The sequence below is a fragment of the Ictidomys tridecemlineatus genome, chromosome 5 (genome assembly GCF_052094955.1).
Source record: "Ictidomys tridecemlineatus isolate mIctTri1 chromosome 5, mIctTri1.hap1, whole genome shotgun sequence".
Taxonomy (NCBI): Eukaryota; Metazoa; Chordata; class Mammalia; order Rodentia; family Sciuridae; genus Ictidomys; species Ictidomys tridecemlineatus.
Window position 1 is genome coordinate 89,281,855 of NC_135481.1, and position 15,861 is coordinate 89,297,715.

General features: G+C 46.9%; 2 protein-coding genes across 7 annotated transcripts; one reads left to right on the top strand and one right to left on the bottom strand.

Annotated features, from left to right (window-relative positions):
- The first annotated feature begins 2,930 nt into the window (after positions 1-2,930).
- Sdr39u1 (short chain dehydrogenase/reductase family 39U member 1) lies at positions 2,931-5,910 on the top strand. The gene is made up of 6 exons (XM_005338705.5): positions 2,931-3,027; positions 3,263-3,369; positions 3,457-3,539; positions 3,913-4,034; positions 4,746-4,889; positions 5,168-5,910. The coding sequence occupies exons 1-6, from the start codon at positions 3,012-3,014 to the stop codon at positions 5,578-5,580; spliced, it is 885 nt and encodes a 294-aa protein (XP_005338762.1). The 5' UTR covers positions 2,931-3,011; the 3' UTR covers positions 5,581-5,910.
- A 1,099-nt stretch (positions 5,911-7,009) lies between these two features.
- Positions 7,010-15,858, bottom strand: Khnyn (KH and NYN domain containing). Of its 6 annotated transcripts, none has more exons than XM_040274097.2 (8): positions 15,692-15,858; positions 14,862-15,079; positions 13,246-14,384; positions 12,984-13,114; positions 12,720-12,903; positions 9,724-9,831; positions 9,416-9,517; positions 7,010-8,724 (listed from the first exon to the last, which is right to left on the bottom strand). In XM_040274097.2, exons 2-8 carry the CDS (start codon positions 15,060-15,062, stop codon positions 8,475-8,477), a joined length of 2,115 nt encoding a protein of 704 aa, XP_040130031.2. In that variant the 5' UTR covers positions 15,063-15,079; positions 15,692-15,858; the 3' UTR covers positions 7,010-8,474. The 6 variants fall into 6 exon arrangements, 5 of the variants coding, with proteins under 5 accessions (XP_040130031.2, XP_040130030.2, XP_005338763.3 ...); XM_040274096.2 differs by lacking the exon at positions 15,692-15,858 and adding an exon at positions 15,200-15,544; XM_005338706.5 differs by lacking the exon at positions 15,692-15,858 and adding an exon at positions 15,200-15,543 and having other exon boundaries at positions 12,807-12,903.
- Between the last annotated feature and the right edge of the window lie 3 nt (positions 15,859-15,861).

The window sequence follows — 15,861 nt, forward strand, 5'->3', positions numbered from 1 at the left end:
ATAGAAAATAAAATTATGTCCTTGCATATCAAAATGTGACTATAAATTTTAAATCCACTACATGTTTATTATTATGAAATATTTCAGACATACCAAAATACAAAGAAAAATAAAATGAATATCCACATACCTGTCACCTGGCCTAAGAAATAATAACATCAAGTCCCCTATCTGCTCCCTGATCATATTCCCACTCTATGTCCATAGATAAATGCAACCCTGAATTTTTTTTTATTTAGTTTTAGATGGCACTTTATTTTAAAATCTGATCTGCCAGTTTGGCGTTTTCAAACTCATGGAGCAAAACCTTCACAGGTTTGCTTTTGCTTGTGGAAGCCTTAGCAACAGTCATTGCTCCCTTTTCAAATGCCTGCTTAGCCTTTTTTGCTTCCATGGCAGGCCTGATAGCTTGCTCTTGTTGAGCCTTTCCAACTTCTGATTCCTGATTCCTCAGCCATTCCATCAGCAGGAGAGACATCAGTGATGACTCTCTAGAATTTGAATGCATATCAGGCTCACTTTCTTCTCTGGAGGACAGCCCAGTTTATCTGCTGAAGAAGGGAACACCAACTCACATTTTGCATTAAGAAAAGTGGAAAACCTGGGCTGGGGTTGTGGCTCAGCAGTAGAGCTCACTCACCTAGCATGTGTGAGGACCTGGGTTCAATCCTCAGCACCACATAAAAATTAAAAAATAAAGGTATTATGTCCAACTACAACTAAAAAATATTTATTAAAAAAAAAGTGGAAAACCTTCCTGTCAGTCCTGGCACAGAGTCTCCCCTATCCGTGTTATACCTTGAACCCACTAAAACTACACAGCCCAGCTTGCCCTTCATGGCTGCAGCTACGGAGAGAAGACTGATGGTGAAGAGGAGAGGATCCTATGAAGAGTACTAAGCTCTACTCTGAATTTTCTATCATTCCCATGCATTACTTTTTACTTTATAAATTTACTCATCCCAATAAAAATAGTATTGTTTATTTTTAATCATCAAATAAATGGAATTATAGTATAAGTACATTTCTACAGTGGTTTTTTGTTTTGTTTTGTTTTGTTTTGTTTTTGCTTAACATTATAGTTGTGAGGATATATCAAGGAAAGGGAGATTCTGACAAAATCAGTCTAACATGATTCTTGCTAAAGATAAACCACGGTTACCAGATATCACCTGGGGGTGGTGATAGAGGATGAAGGACCTAATAGTATATTGCAAGTGACTAGATATGGAGGGGAAGGGATTCTTGCTAAATTGACTTAGTAGGGCTTTTTGTGAAAACTGGATTTTACAAGTACAAAAATAAGCCTAAAAGAAGATTCATAAGTCTGACTAGGGCTGGGGTTGTGGCTCAGCAGTAGAGCACTCACCTAGCATGTGTAAGGCCCTGGGTTCAATCCTCAGCACCACATAAAAATAAGTAAAATAAAGGTATTGTGTCCAACTACAACTAAAAAAAAAAGTCTGACTTAAGTTTGACCAAGCAAAACATCTTCATGATAGCCTTAGTCCCAAAGCACTCTCTGCTTTTTGGTCTCTAGAGATTTCCTTTATTTTTCTGGATAATCTCACAATGCATTTAAATGGAGATATGTTAAATTCTATCCAACATATCCAGGAATTTTATATTTGGAAATGTTTCAGGATCACTGTAGTGTTCCTTGCACATGTTATTCTATTATCACTCAGCTTGCAATAGTATGGTGAGGAAAGACTAAGTAGGGATACCTATTAGAAGCCTATTACAAGAATTTAGAAAAGAAGAATAGCTGGAATGAAGGTTGAAGTGGCAGACACAGAGAGAAAGCTATCTGGGAGATATTTAGTAAGTAAAATCAAAGGTTTTCAGGCAACCAAGAAGAGATCTCTAGTGGGAAGTTTTCTATAGGAGTCAAGAGGTCAGAGGACAAATCTGAATTGCACAGGAGTTTGGGATGGGGGAGCTACTGTACAAAACTATTAAATGAACTCAGATGTAGATATTTGTGAGAAAGCACAGGATGGGTAAAGAAGTCCTAAGACCCAGCTCTGAGGAATACTAATATTTTAAGAATTTAAAGGAGATAAAGCCAGCAATGGAGACTGAAGAGTTAACAGAAAGGCTCAGAAGAAAGTGTGGTTTTTCAGAGAGGTCAAGGAACAGCATTTCTAAAGAGAGAGAAGTTGGTAGGTGCCCAGTGATTCTGAGGTCAAGAAAAATAATCAAAAAACTAGGCGTTAGATTTGGTGACACACGGGAAAACTGTGTTCTTGGAGAGGGGAAATGAATGACAAAGGCAGAAAACAGACCGTGTATTGTCAAGTACAAAATAGAAAACACGTGTGTATATATGTCTGCGTTTGGCCGGGGATTGAACCCAGGGATGCTCCACCATTGAGCTATATCCCCAGTTTGTTTTGTTGTGATTTTTTTTTTCCAATTGTCCAGGCTGGCCTCGAATTTGTAATTCTCCTGCCTCAGCCTCCCCAATCGCTGGAATTACAGGCTTGTGCAATCGCACTGGGCGGAAAACACTTTTGAGCAGAAGAGCTATGAAGGTAAAGAAACAGAAGATGGGCCGGAGAAAACAAAAGGCTGGAGTGGATCAAGAATGAGAGGAATTTTGTAACTGACGAGACCAGAACAGTGAGAAGATAAAATAGGACGAGTAGAAAAAAAATCCCTGTCAGCGGGTGTATTCCTGACCCACCTAACCAACCGGATTTGCAGACTTCTGCGGTTTCAGTAGTTTTGAGCTTCAGGTCTCAGTTTTTATTGGTTTCTTTGGGCGATGAGTGAGATTGAACTTCCTTCCTCTGCCTCTTTCCCCGCGCTACGCCTCCCGGTAAAATTCAGTGTCTGTCTTTCTAAATTCTTCCGGGTTGCTGGGCAGGGCCACGCCCAGTCTCGACCCTGTCAGCTCCCAATTGGAGCGCGTTTTCCAAAACACGCATGCGCAGAGGGTCATGGTCGCGTCGAGGGAAGGAGGGGGAGCTTTAAATCTTGCGCAGGCGTATTAGGATCTGATCGCTATGCGGGTGCTTGTGGGTGAGGGAGGGAAGAAAGGGGGAGTGGGGGGCGGCTTACCAGAGATGGAGGGTTGGGAGGCCTTGCCGAAAGGGCACAGTTTCCTCCACAAACAACCTGACCTTAGTCTCCTAGCCCGAAAAGCCAAACCTCCCTGACCCCTGTGACCTGTGTCTCCTGTCTCGAGGGGAGAGGAGGGGAAGCAAAGCATCAGCCTTCATCCCCGAGGCATAAACAGTTTGTATTCTCTGATCAGGTGGTGGAACGGGCTTCGTTGGAACAGCCCTAACCCAGCTGCTGAAAGCCAGAGGCCACGAAGTGACATTGGTCTCCCGACAGCCCAGACCGGGTCGGATCACGTGGGTATGCCCAACCCCTAGAAACTGGGTAGGGAGGCAGTTTGTCAGCACTGTTCGGGGCCCGCAGGCACAGTAAGCTTTTCTCTGACAGGATGAGCTTGCTAGATCTGGGCTGCCCAGCTGTGATGTCGCTGTCAACCTGGCAGGAGAGAACATCCTCAACCCTCTCCGAAGGTCAGTTGGGGCCCTAAAACAAATAAAATATCCCCAGAGCAGAAAGAAGAGAGGGTACAAAGGAACCCTGTAAGCTGGAACTAATGGAGCTGTCAGAATAAGAACTGAAGATATACTAGACTATTCATCCCATCCCACCCCATCCGTCTATGCCCACCTGCTCCCCTACCCAGTCAGCCAGTTGATTTAACTTCTCATGTATAAAATGCCCAGGGAAGATATGTCTTTTCCACTTTCAGTACACATGAACCATTTTTCTTTAGCCACATGAGGATTTTACTAGAAATTGGTATAGAATAAGTCCCAGAGACAGAGAGGGGAAGATGTGTGTATGTATTTAGTGGCTTTTCATTTCCTCTTATTTTTCCTGCAGGTGGAATGAAGCTTTCCAAAAAGATGTTCTCAGCAGCCGCCTGGAGACCACCCAAATGCTAGCTAAAGCCATCACCAAAGCCCCACAACCCCCCAAAGCCTGGATCTTAGTCACAGGTGTAGGTATGCCCCTAAATCACCATCCTCTTACATTAGCCAAGGGAAATGGGGTGCAGATTAAGAGGGTAGCTCAGCCCTTATAGCTGTATACACCTTGGAGAGCTGCTCATTCCCAGATATGGTAAATTCTAGGCCCTGGATCCATGCATGTTTCTCCTGACCTGTGTTCTTTCACTGAGAAATGAAGAATCTCAGAGAAAGAGGGGGAGTGATACCATTCCTAAGGCCAAGGAAAAGTCCACCTCCTCCCAAGTCCCTTGCTTTTCATACCACAGTTCTTTAGGAAGAGCTCTTGTATTTCATTATGACATACATACCAGCCATGATTCTAAGTGTTTTATACATATTACATTGTTGATCCTCACAACAACCCTATGAGGTAGGTACTATTATTTCCATTTTTAAAGATGAAGAAATTCCATACAGAGAGGTTAAATAATTTGTCAAAAGTCAGAGCTGAATTAAAACTCAGGCAGTCCCATGTATTCTATTCTTAACCACTATTATGCTAGCAGCCTCTGAGAGTAGCCCTGCAACCAAAGTTGAGAGTTCTTCCAAGCAGGACCAAGTCAGGTCATAAAGAAGCTCAAGGGGAAGGTATCCATGGCTTTCTTCTCATGGGGTCTAATAGGAGAGGCCAAGTGGAGTCTTGGCTGCCTAGTCTAGGACTATGCAGGAAAAAGACAACCAGAACAAATAAGTGCTTTCCAACAGCTTACTACCGTCCCAGCCTGACTGCAGAGTATGATGAGGACAGCCCAGGAGGGGATTTTGACTTTTTCTCCAACCTCGTAACCAAATGGGAAGCTGCAGCCAGGCTTCCTGGAGATTCTACACGCCAGGTGGTGGTACGCTCTGGTGAGAACCAAGGGCCTGGGTCCCAGAAAGGGTGGAATGGCTTCTCTAGGCTGTGGTTAGGGAGAATATCCAAGGAGCTAAATTTACAAAGAGAGTATGCCATCACTCTCGTCAGTCTGCGGAGAGGAGAGTAGAAAGTCTAAGGAGAGCCTTAACCCTCTTATTATAGAACTGGGTCCACACGGGGAGTAAAGAAGGGAAAACTGAGAAATGGGAACAGATTCAGGCTGCTTCAAGGCTAAAAGGACTCCCTATACCATCTCTCTTGCCTGTTCTAGGGGTTGTGCTAGGCCGTGGAGGTGGTGCCATCGGCCACATGCTACTGCCCTTCCGCCTGGGTTTGGGGGGCCCCATCGGCTCAGGCAACCAGTTCTTCCCCTGGATTCACATCCAGGACCTGGCAGGAATCCTAACCCATGCCCTTGAAGTAAATCACGTGGAGGGCATCCTGAATGGAGTGGCTCCAGCCTCCACAACCACCAATGCTGAGTTTGCCCAGGCCTTGGGCACTGCCCTGGGCCGCCCAGCCTTTATCCCTCTCCCTGCCACTGTGGTGAGAGCTGTCTTTGGGCGAGAACGTGCCATCATGCTGCTAGAGGGCCAGAAGGTAGTTCCGCGGCGAACACTGGCCACTGGCTACCAGTATTCCTTCCCAGAGCTGGGGGCCGCCTTGAAGGAAATTGTAGCCTAAGTAGGGAGGTGCATAGCAGGAACAGAAGCCCATCTCTCAGCAGAGTCTTCCTGTGAATTGGCTCAGGTGGTCCTCTACTTGAGATTAAAAACTGATCTGGATCATAAGAGATTTTGTTCCCATTCTTCTTTCTTCTCCATTGTTCTTGCACCTTGTTTAATTGAGAAACTCTCCATAGTTTCAAGATTATAATCTCATCAAGTTAGGACCTTAACTTTTTCCACTCCTTGTAAAAGAATTTCCAAGTTTGGTTTATGTGCTACATTGTTGTCCCAGTTCTGTGTAGAAAATGCTCTGTAGTTTTGGCAATAAAGATAAATTATCTCTCTAGCTTCTGGCTCATCCCTTTGACCTAGATTCTCCTGGAATTTATTTCAAGGACTGTCACCCCAGATGATTCATTTCTCTACATAGAGTTTTGAAAGTTATAATAGGCAACATCTCTCCTCACCTTTTCTCTTCTTGGTCCCTCAGTAACCAAAAGACCGGGTCACAGTTCTGGGGCATGAAATTATGATGAAAGTAGAGATTAGAAGACAAGAGAAATGATAATCCATTTCCAGTGAGTTTTGTGGTCATCCTGCACACCCATTCAGAGTGCCATTAGGATGCCAGCAGAGGAAGAAATGAAGCCCCATTGTAGGGCAACCTCCAACCTGTGTCATCAAATGGTGAATTAATAAAAGCAATCACATGTTGTTCCCAATTTATCAAACTGCAGTAGAACACGAAGCCCAGGATTTGCCTTTCAACTAATGGGGGCCACTTCATTCTACCAAGGCCTTCAGCACAAAAGGGTAGAAAATACTTCTGTTCTCTGGGTATTCTCACAGTCATAGAAAGTAAAAAGGGCAGAGAACCAATCACAAACAACAAACTTGACCCTATTAGGAAGAAGTAAATCCCAAGTGTTCATCTAGTATCCTTCTAATCTACCTGAATTTGATATCTGCCACAGCTTAACCAGAAGTAATCCTCCCAGCTCCCAGTTTGGACCATATTAACCCATCATCTCCTTTCTTCCCAGGGTACTGTAGATTGTCTGAGTCATTGTTACTTCCCTAAATTCCTTGCACAGGTTAGGGAGCCGTGCAGCCACAGGGAGACACACCCTAGATTTTGTCTAAATACTTTTTTCTCCAAAGAGCTTTCCTCCATGATCTCATTTCTCCTCCCAACAGGTAGTTTACTTCTGATTTACAGGCCAAGGTCTCCAACATACCTGCTCCTAGTATAAGTCAATACAGTCTAGGGATATAAATCACCACTGGGGACACAGGCAGACACTGGAGCCTCCTAGGGACCCTTCTCCCTCATTCTGCTCCCCATGCAGTACACAACTTCCTGTGTCAGTCAGGAAAGCAGAGGAGTGAGCCTGAAAAGGTTCTTATTCAGGGAGACTGGGGGCCCAAACAAACAGAACTCAGGGTAACTGTCTTATCTTTTTATTTGGTTTTGGACTCTAGGAAAGTTGACTATTATTCCTGGGGGAAGGAGCAGTAACATAAAAGCATAGTTTAGGCTACACTAGAAGTCAGACTACTGATTAATACTGTCCCCAGGAGGAATGTGCTGCCTTGCTGGGAGAAAATGCCCCAGAAGAAGAAGAATTCAAACAGACACAAGGCACTGTCCTGTGGGATCAGGATGGAAAAGAACATGTTATGATGGACAATGGGTTTGGTCTTGTGGCCAATCAGATCCTTCCAACTCTATTCAGTTTTAATTTTCTAGATAATTGGTTCATCTAATAAAACTTTCATAGCCCTCCCACCTCCATACATACACCAAACAGAACTGTGCCTTACTTTAAGCAACCTATGTCTTCCACAAAGAAAACTTTAGGGGCCAATCACATCTACATTGTCATTGCACAGCATGGCTTCATCAATTTGGTGAATGCTGTCAACATTTCAGCTAGAGGATCTAACTGGGCTTTTTGACATATGTACTGTAAACAAACTCTTGAATATAACAGAAGAGCTGCCATTTATAGGAACCCTGAGAGTATTTCGGTAATGCAAACAGTCAGTCCTAATTGAACTATCTTGTAAATGTGGACTTTAAAGGTTGCCCAAAAAGGATGCAGCCATTATAGGGCATGTTATACACGGACACAGTGTTAAAATCTAGGGCATGGACCCTGGACATGGAGGACACACATCTCTGAAAGTGAGGTTTGGTTAGGGAGCCTGTGCAGCCACAGGCAGACATACCTGAGACTTTGTCTAAGTACTTTCCTCCAAGGAGCTTTCCTCTATGATCTCATATCTCCTCCCAACAGGTAGTTTTACTTCTGATTTACAGGCAGAAGTAAAGGCCAAGCAGCTCAAGGTCACAGGCAGGCATATCTGGACTGGAAAGCAGGTCTCCCTCTGCCTTTGTCACCAGCTCATTACTACTTCCCCGCAACCCAATACTCTATAGCCCCTCCAGGGTCCAAGATTCCCTTTGACACTCCCAGGAGACAGCCCAGCCAGCACAGCCTCCTGTCCTCTGGCCAACCAAAGCAGCAGCAAGGGAGAGGAAAGACTCAGCTTTGCCACCTCTGGCCCACCCTAGCCTCTGCCCAACTCAGCCACAGTCCCAATCTCCAGGATTTACCCTTTCTTGAAGCCCTGTGTTAAAAACAAGGTTGAAAAGTTAAAGCTGAGCAGACCTCTTGAGAGCTGGCTGCGGTCTTCTCTTGACATTGGGTCAGTTTGTGGATCTGCCCCCAAAGGGCCCAGGCAAGAAATGTCCCTCACTTACATATTCTTCCCCAGTGCTTCCCTGACCCAAATCACCAACTCAGAGTAAGCCTGGGTCAGAGTATGAACAGCAGAGGGACTCTCCCAGAAGGTTTTGTGCTGAGGGAGGCTAAACAGGGCAACAGCCACAAAAGCAAGTAATGCTCAAAAGTTGAGACCAAGCAGGGCCTCAGACAGTTGGTTGATGTCCCGACAGTATGGTTCCCGCTGCAGGATGAAGTCCACCTTGTGATCCTGACCCCGGAACACCTCCAGCAGCTGGCGCCGGAGCCTCTCGGTCTCCCGGGTCTTCCGAATGCCACCACTACCTTTTTCCTCTTCCCTCCCCTGCTGCTGATTACCATGTTCTGCAAAGGCCCTGGAAGGATTCTGAGCCTTAGAAGATCCCTGTTTCCTGGGAAGAAGCAGAACAAAAAGAGGTGATGAGCATCTAGAGGAAAAGTAGCCCTCAGTGCACCTCCTCCTCTTAACTAGCCTGCCTATTCTTGACTCTGGGAGAACAATTCTTAAGTTCCCTAAACTGACCACTGAGTGGCAGTATCAATCCACTTCTGAAAGGCAGATAGACCCTTTACAAGGTGATCCTGGCCATTAATAATGTAGTTCTAGCCCTAAATTAACCACTTACTTAATGGTCCAGCAGAGAGCATGCTAAATACAACTGACTATTAGTACAAACAACCATTTTCCAAAGAACTTCATCAAACACATTGACATTCCTGAAACAGGAGTTTCCCTCCCAACCAGGACTTGTGTGTCAGGATTCCCTACAGAGGTTTTATTTATTTATTTATTTTAATGATTTTTTTTTTTTTAATTGTAGATAGTCACAATACCTTTATTTTATTTGTTCATTTTTATGTGGTGCTGAGGATCAAACCCAGTGCCTCACACATGCGAGGCAAGCGCTCTGTCACTGAGCCACAAGCCCAGCCCCTTACAGAGGTTTTAAAGGCCATGTGCAAAGCAATTCAAACTACTGTAGAATGAAGCTGTCCCAAACTGAAGTCACCCTCCCACTCAAGTCTCCAGGTCTGCAGAGAGAAGAGAGCTCAGAGCTGCTGGCAGGGAGTCTAGGGCATTACCTGGCTGGCTTCTTCAGGAACTCATCCAGGGTGGGGCCATTTCGCCCCAGGGGGTCATCAGGAACCATGAAGTGGTTTCCCACAAAGGTGAAAGGCAGCAAGCTAGATGAAGAAGAGAAAGAGTGGTCACAGAGAGGCCCTTATCCACCTTCAGAGACCTGAGACCACCACTACCAGAATCTCCTGGCTATCATCCTTTCAGGCAATTTCAAGCCCCTTCCCAGAGTTCTCACCCAGTGGCCAGAGGAGAGCTGCTTTTAGAGAAAGGTCTGAGTCCGTGCCCTAGTCTCAAGGGAGAGCTCCCTCACCGCTCTCTGATGATTGCCATCCACTTGTCAGACTCCTCTGCCAAGTCCCGGAACTGGTCATTGGAGACAATGATCCCGTTGGTCTCTTCTGCCAGCTTCACCATGAACCTGTCTCAAAAACCATGGCAATATTCCAGGAGTCTTCAAGGCCCAGAGTATTACCAATCCCTGTGACTTACTTCTGGGGATAGAGAAATGACGTCCCTACCTCACACTGACCGCTACAGGTGACTTACTGGATACGGGTGTCATAGGTTAGAGCAGAAATAAAGATGAATCCTAGGTGGTCCCCCAACAGCATCCCATCCACTAGTCACAACCCTTCACCCAACATTTTGTGCCTCATTTGTAAGAGACAGATCTGGTACTGACTCTGTCTTCCATCCTACCCAACCAATCACTTAAAAATCCACTATGTTCATCCTCAGAAAAGCCCTCCACTCTGGAAGCCCCCTTCCTTCCTTACCACCTTAGTAATTCAGATGTTACAGGTGAGATACCACATAGCCTCTTCACCATTCACCTACCTCTCATCCTTCACCACCTTCCTGGTTCACCTGCCCACCCGCAAGAAAACATGCTCTTTCCCTGTACAGAGCTCTTCCACACCTGCCTTCATCTACTAAGTCCACATGCTCAGGCCTGGCAGCTAAAGCCCTCTAGAATCCAGTTCTACAGCACCCTCACAGACTTCTCTCTCCCATTATTCCCTGATGTGCCCTCAACTCCAGTCAAAATCAATTATCAGATTACACCCTGCTCTCTAAACATGACCTGCACTGTCTCTGACTTCATGTTTCTCAAACCATTCCCTCCATCTGGAAAGTGTTCCCCAAACCTTGCTGATAAACACAGTCACCGGGGGAACTTTAAAAAGGTAAGCCAGGCATGGTGGCGCACACCTGTAATTCCAGCGACTCAGGAGGCTGAGGCAGGAGGATTGCAAGTTTGAGGCCAGCCTCAGCAACTTAGCAAGGCCCTAAGCAACTTAGCAAAGACCCTGTCTCACTAAATAAAAAATACAAAGGACTGGGGATATTATTCAGTGGTAAAGCACCCCTGGGTAAAATCCCTAGTACCAAAAAAATATTGATGCCTGGTGTCTCACTTTAGCAATTCTGATCCCATCACATAGATTCATGTGGTGGAAAGCAGTCTTGTTAACAGTTTTAGAAACCAAGAGATCCAGCCCATCCACATCCTTCTCAATAAACAATTCACAAACTCTCCACTCCTGCAAAACACCAGTCAGAGAGGGCTCCCTTCCTCTGAGTTGCTGTAGTATCTGATTTATAAGTTTCTTTTGGCTCTTTGAAGTCAAGAGTCAGATCTTGTTCCTTCTGCAGACCATGTACCTAACATAAGCAGGCAATTAGTATTTGACAGGGTTAGGCAGGAGCAATGTCTGGTTCCGAGTTTCTGGCTAGGAAGCAAATTTATGTATAAGGTATACAGATGGTATACAAAAGGTATTTTCCAGTTAAGCATATTTTACTATTATTGCATTACATGGCATGTTGTTCATTTGTCAGCCTATGCTGTGTAGCACAGGGCTTATTCACTGTTACCAGGAAAAACTCCCAATTTACATTGTTATCTGTCCATCAGGTCCTACACAACTGCACAAACACATGCCTTTAAAAGTCATTAAAACTGACTCAATTCAGTCTCAATTCTCTTTCAGTGCTGGTGTGGAAAGAAGGTCCCATTTTAGATTCACTGTGAAATCTCAGCATAAAACAAAATTCCACTGGAAGGAAGTGGACTGCCTTTTGTAAAACAGTATTTATTCATAAGAAGTTTTTTTTTGTTTGTTTGTTTTTAGGGGGGTACCAGTGATAGAATTTAGGGGCACCTGACCACTGAGCCACATCCCCCAGACCTATTTTGTATTTTATTTAGAAACAGGGTCTCACTGAGTTGCTTAGCACCTTGCTTTTGCTGAGGCTGGCTTTGAACTCACAATCCTCTTATCTCAGCCTCCTGAGCCACAAGTGTCACCACACTTGGTTAAGTTTTGAAAAGACAAAATGTATAATCACTGCAGTTTGAAATTAACTATTTAAAACTAAATAATATCCTAAAGGACAAAGAGCCTATAGTTGTAAAATTTTTAAATTGGTTAATTAGCTTTCAAATCTGCCCTTTTCCCCACACCATGTATGTATACTGCAGCTGGAATATGCCCTGGATTTAAACTATCTGGCAGTTCTGAGGTCTATTTTTCCTTTGTTAGGGTAGTTCACCATTCTTACCCTTTGTGTCCACAGCTTTAAAACAGAGATAATATTTTATGCAACACATAATTTGGTCCATACAAGGAAATGTGATGGACTCTTGCCTACCTCATTGAGTGAGGCAAGAACACTACTTCTCTTCTTTTGATATTCATAAGGAAGACAAATGCATGGAGGAGGAACCTGAGCCAAAGAGGTTAATTCACTAAGGTATGGGCCTATAGATGAAATCAATGAGAAGTGAACTTGAAGCTCAAATTCAGATCTTTAAATTCTACATCCTATGATCTTTCTATCATACCCTGTTTTGTACAGTCCTATTGTTCACAGGCTGTGTTTCTTCCTCATACTTACTTTTAATTGTTTACTCTGGTTTCTCCAGAATGTTGGGGGAGTTTCTCTACACATTTGGAAATTTAGCTTATAAAAACACATCTGTCAGCTATTTGTGTCAGAAGCTTTCCCATCTTTCCAATAAACCAGTATTTCCTAGACAGGAAGGCACTACACAAACACAAGATGTCATTCAGGTTGATGAATGAAGAAGGAATGATGAAGGGGCAAACATGGTTGTCTAAGTCTATCCCACCTCAGCTACAGGGGAGGTTTACCTAACCAGTCATAAGAGCACATGGAGGAATAACTCTCTGCCCCACTTCTGAGGCTTGGAGACAAAGCAAATGGTCAGGAGATTCTCTCCCTCAACCTCCTACTGGACTCCTTAAATAATCAAAGCTCGGGCAAGGAGGGTAGCAGTACCTGTCGTCATAGGAGGAGATCCTTTTTCCATCCATGACTCGTGAGGGAGTTAAATAATCAAAGCTCGGGCAAGGAGGGTAGCAGTACCTGTCGTCATAGGAGGAGATCCTTTTTCCATCCATGACTCGTGAGGGAGTTAGGGAGAGCAAGCTGAGGGAGTACAGCTTTTGCAGGAAGTGACTCTCTACAGAAAAAGAACAAACAGGGTTCTCCTCAAGGTGGAAACAGCCAATCCCAGGACACAGATGATCAAACCCTACTCACCTCGAACCTTGGCATCCTTACTGAAGCGCCATTGAGGCACAAAGACAGTTATGTCACGATGGCCACGGTCCCAGAAGTACTGCACAGCAATGGCAATGCCCCGGCTGGAGAAGTAGTGCTGGAGCCCATGGCTACAGGGGGAAACCCAGGTGAGGGGCCTGACAGCCTCACTGCAGTACTAGCCCCTCAGCCATGTCCCCAGGACACATAAAGATGACTGTCTCATCCTCCCTCCCCAACACCAGCCCCGCTAGGTACTCACACCATGGCCACATTGCTGCCATCAATGACAATATGGCGGAGGTCTGGCTGGCCAGGCACATTGGCAAGGCACAAGGTGAAAGGATCCTTCAGGGCCTCCTGGAAACGCTGTGTGCCAGTCACTAAGTTGCCCCCACGGGTACCTCGTCTCCCAGGAAACCCTCGACCTCGAGCCACGGCCTGCTGCTTATCTCCCCGGTCTCCCCGGTCTCCCCGGTCTCCCCGGTCTCCACAGGGCCATGGGGGTTCGGGCGCAGGTGGAGGGCTAGGTACTCTTGGAGGTGAGGCATTTCCATTGTGCAACCGCTGAAGAAGGGAAGCTCCCCGGGTTTGAGCTGTCCTCTGACAGGGACCAAGGGCACCAGAAAACTCACCCTGGACACTAAACCCACCTCTTTCCTGAGGTACCCCCTTTTTTCCCAGGGCCTTTCTTTTCAGGGGCCCATCTTCCCCTGTCCCTCCACCTGCTGAATATGGCCTGAAAGCCACTTCTCTGTCCCAGGCCTCTTCCTTAGGCAGCTCCTTCCACCACAAATCCATCTCCTTGGAACCACCTTGTTTCCCTTGATCCTTCTCAATAGTATGATTCCCTCCCTCTGCTCCTTTTGATTCTCTGCACCCCACAGATCCAGGGCGCAACGACTCCCCACCTCCACTCTGGAGAGCCCTGACTCCCCAATGCTGAGTACTTGGCAGGTCTGGGCTTCTCCCCTGCTGTGAGGTTAACACTTGTGGCCCCTGCCCACTGGATGCCTCCTGCACTAGACTCAGAAGCTCCTCCTGAACAGCCAGGGGCAGCTGCAGCAGGGCCTCTGAGTGGACATCCTCCCAGGGCTGCAGCAAGGCAGAGAAGTCACTCAGCACTCCAGCACTCTGAGAGGCTCTGGGGCATGGTCCTGGCTGAAAGTCCCAACTCAGCCGCCCCACTAGCTCCTCCACACGGCTCTGAGCCATGACAAAGGCCTCAGTTAGGCCACTGATCATCAGTGAACCAGGTGCCTGAGGTACCAGATGGGCTGATGTGCTCCAAGCCAGACAGTCAAGGAAGAAACCCTGGGCTCCCAGGAAGATGCAGTGCAGTCTGGAGGGATAGTGGATTTCATTTTGAAGTTCAGGGCTGCAGAGACCCTTCAGGTACTCCTGGAAGGGAATGTCAGAAAAGGAAACTGCTTGAATCTACCCCTCATCATTCCCAAACTCCAGGATGCCTGCTATTTTTCCCATTTCATAAATAAGACTCTGATCACAAGGCAGGCAGGTGGTGGAGCCATATTAGAACCCCTGCCTGACTCCAAAGGAAGCAATGTGGCTGGACCTCCCCACCCCCACCCTACCCACATACAGTGACCTCCCACATACAGTGAATTCCTTGGCAGGGCCCACTTGCTCAGCTAGATTATCTCTATTCTTCAAAAGAGCACAAATAAGTCCTTGCAGAACCTGGGCTGTCACAGCAGAAATGAAACCAAAACTGAAAACAGAGCTAGAAAGTGCCTCAAAGCTCAGGGACACTGAGGTGGCAAGTGGAATGATGAAGTTTAGATCGTCCCCTGCCCCCTCCTAGAACTCTGCCTCTGTGCGGAAGGGCTCCCTGGGAAGGATCAGGGGAGGGTTCACCTTCGCTCTGCTGACGTTCTCCTTGGGGCCCTCAAGTTGCAGCCAGATGTGAGGATTCTCAGGGCAGTCCTTAGGGAGGACACTCAGCCCCACGCTGAAGATGCGCTCCAAACGGGCCTGCTGCTCCCGAACTTTGTCTTCTGCCTCCGCAGACACCGCAAAGCGGTCAGGGGTTGAGGAACCAGCCCCCAAAGTAGGCATGGCTTCTTCCCCTTGTCCTGGAGGGAAGAAGGAAGCTCAGAGCCTCACTATCCCCTCAACCCAAAAGTTGATCTCCCCACCTATATCAAAGATCAACAGGTAGCACCTAGTTACAATTCTGGTAAACAATTGCTAACCAGTATCTGAGTCCTTCTTGGCAGTAGGAAGAGTGTCAGAGTATCCAAACATGGGCCTTCTATCTTCCTAAGAAGTAGTCATGGTAAACAAGGCTATCTGGGATGGGCGGCTGCCCTCTGGAGAATGACCACAGGCCTGAGCAGGAAGGGTGGGGGGGGCAGCTCCGTCTGGAGGTAAGCAGGAATCAAAAGAGTCTCTCTCCTCGGGGTACTCTGCAATCTTCAGGTTTCAAGACTCTTAATGAATCTTCACCAGGGGCTTGTACTGAGCTGTACTCTGGGGCCCCTCATCTGCCATTTCCAAGGCTCTAGCCACTCCCACTTCTCCGCCTGCCCCTCCCCCAGCTGTCCACGCCCCACTCCGTCACGCCACGCGCCCCACCCGGGGCCCGCCTCCGCCACAGTCCCCTGCGGCCTCTGCCCCGGGGCAGGCCGTGCTCCCCGAAGCCGCCGCGCGTGCCCAGCTCCCGGGCGCCAGGGAAGGGCGCCTACCCGCCTAAGCCGCGGGCTCCAGCCTCACGTCCCGCTGGCGCCTCTTGGTACCCCAGGGCCCCAGGTTCGCCCGTGCCCCCAGCCCAGGGGACTAGGGCACGGGGCCCGAATCTGGGCGGGCCTTCCTGGGTTCCTCACCCAACGAGCACCTCGTCTCTCCACCTCTCAAA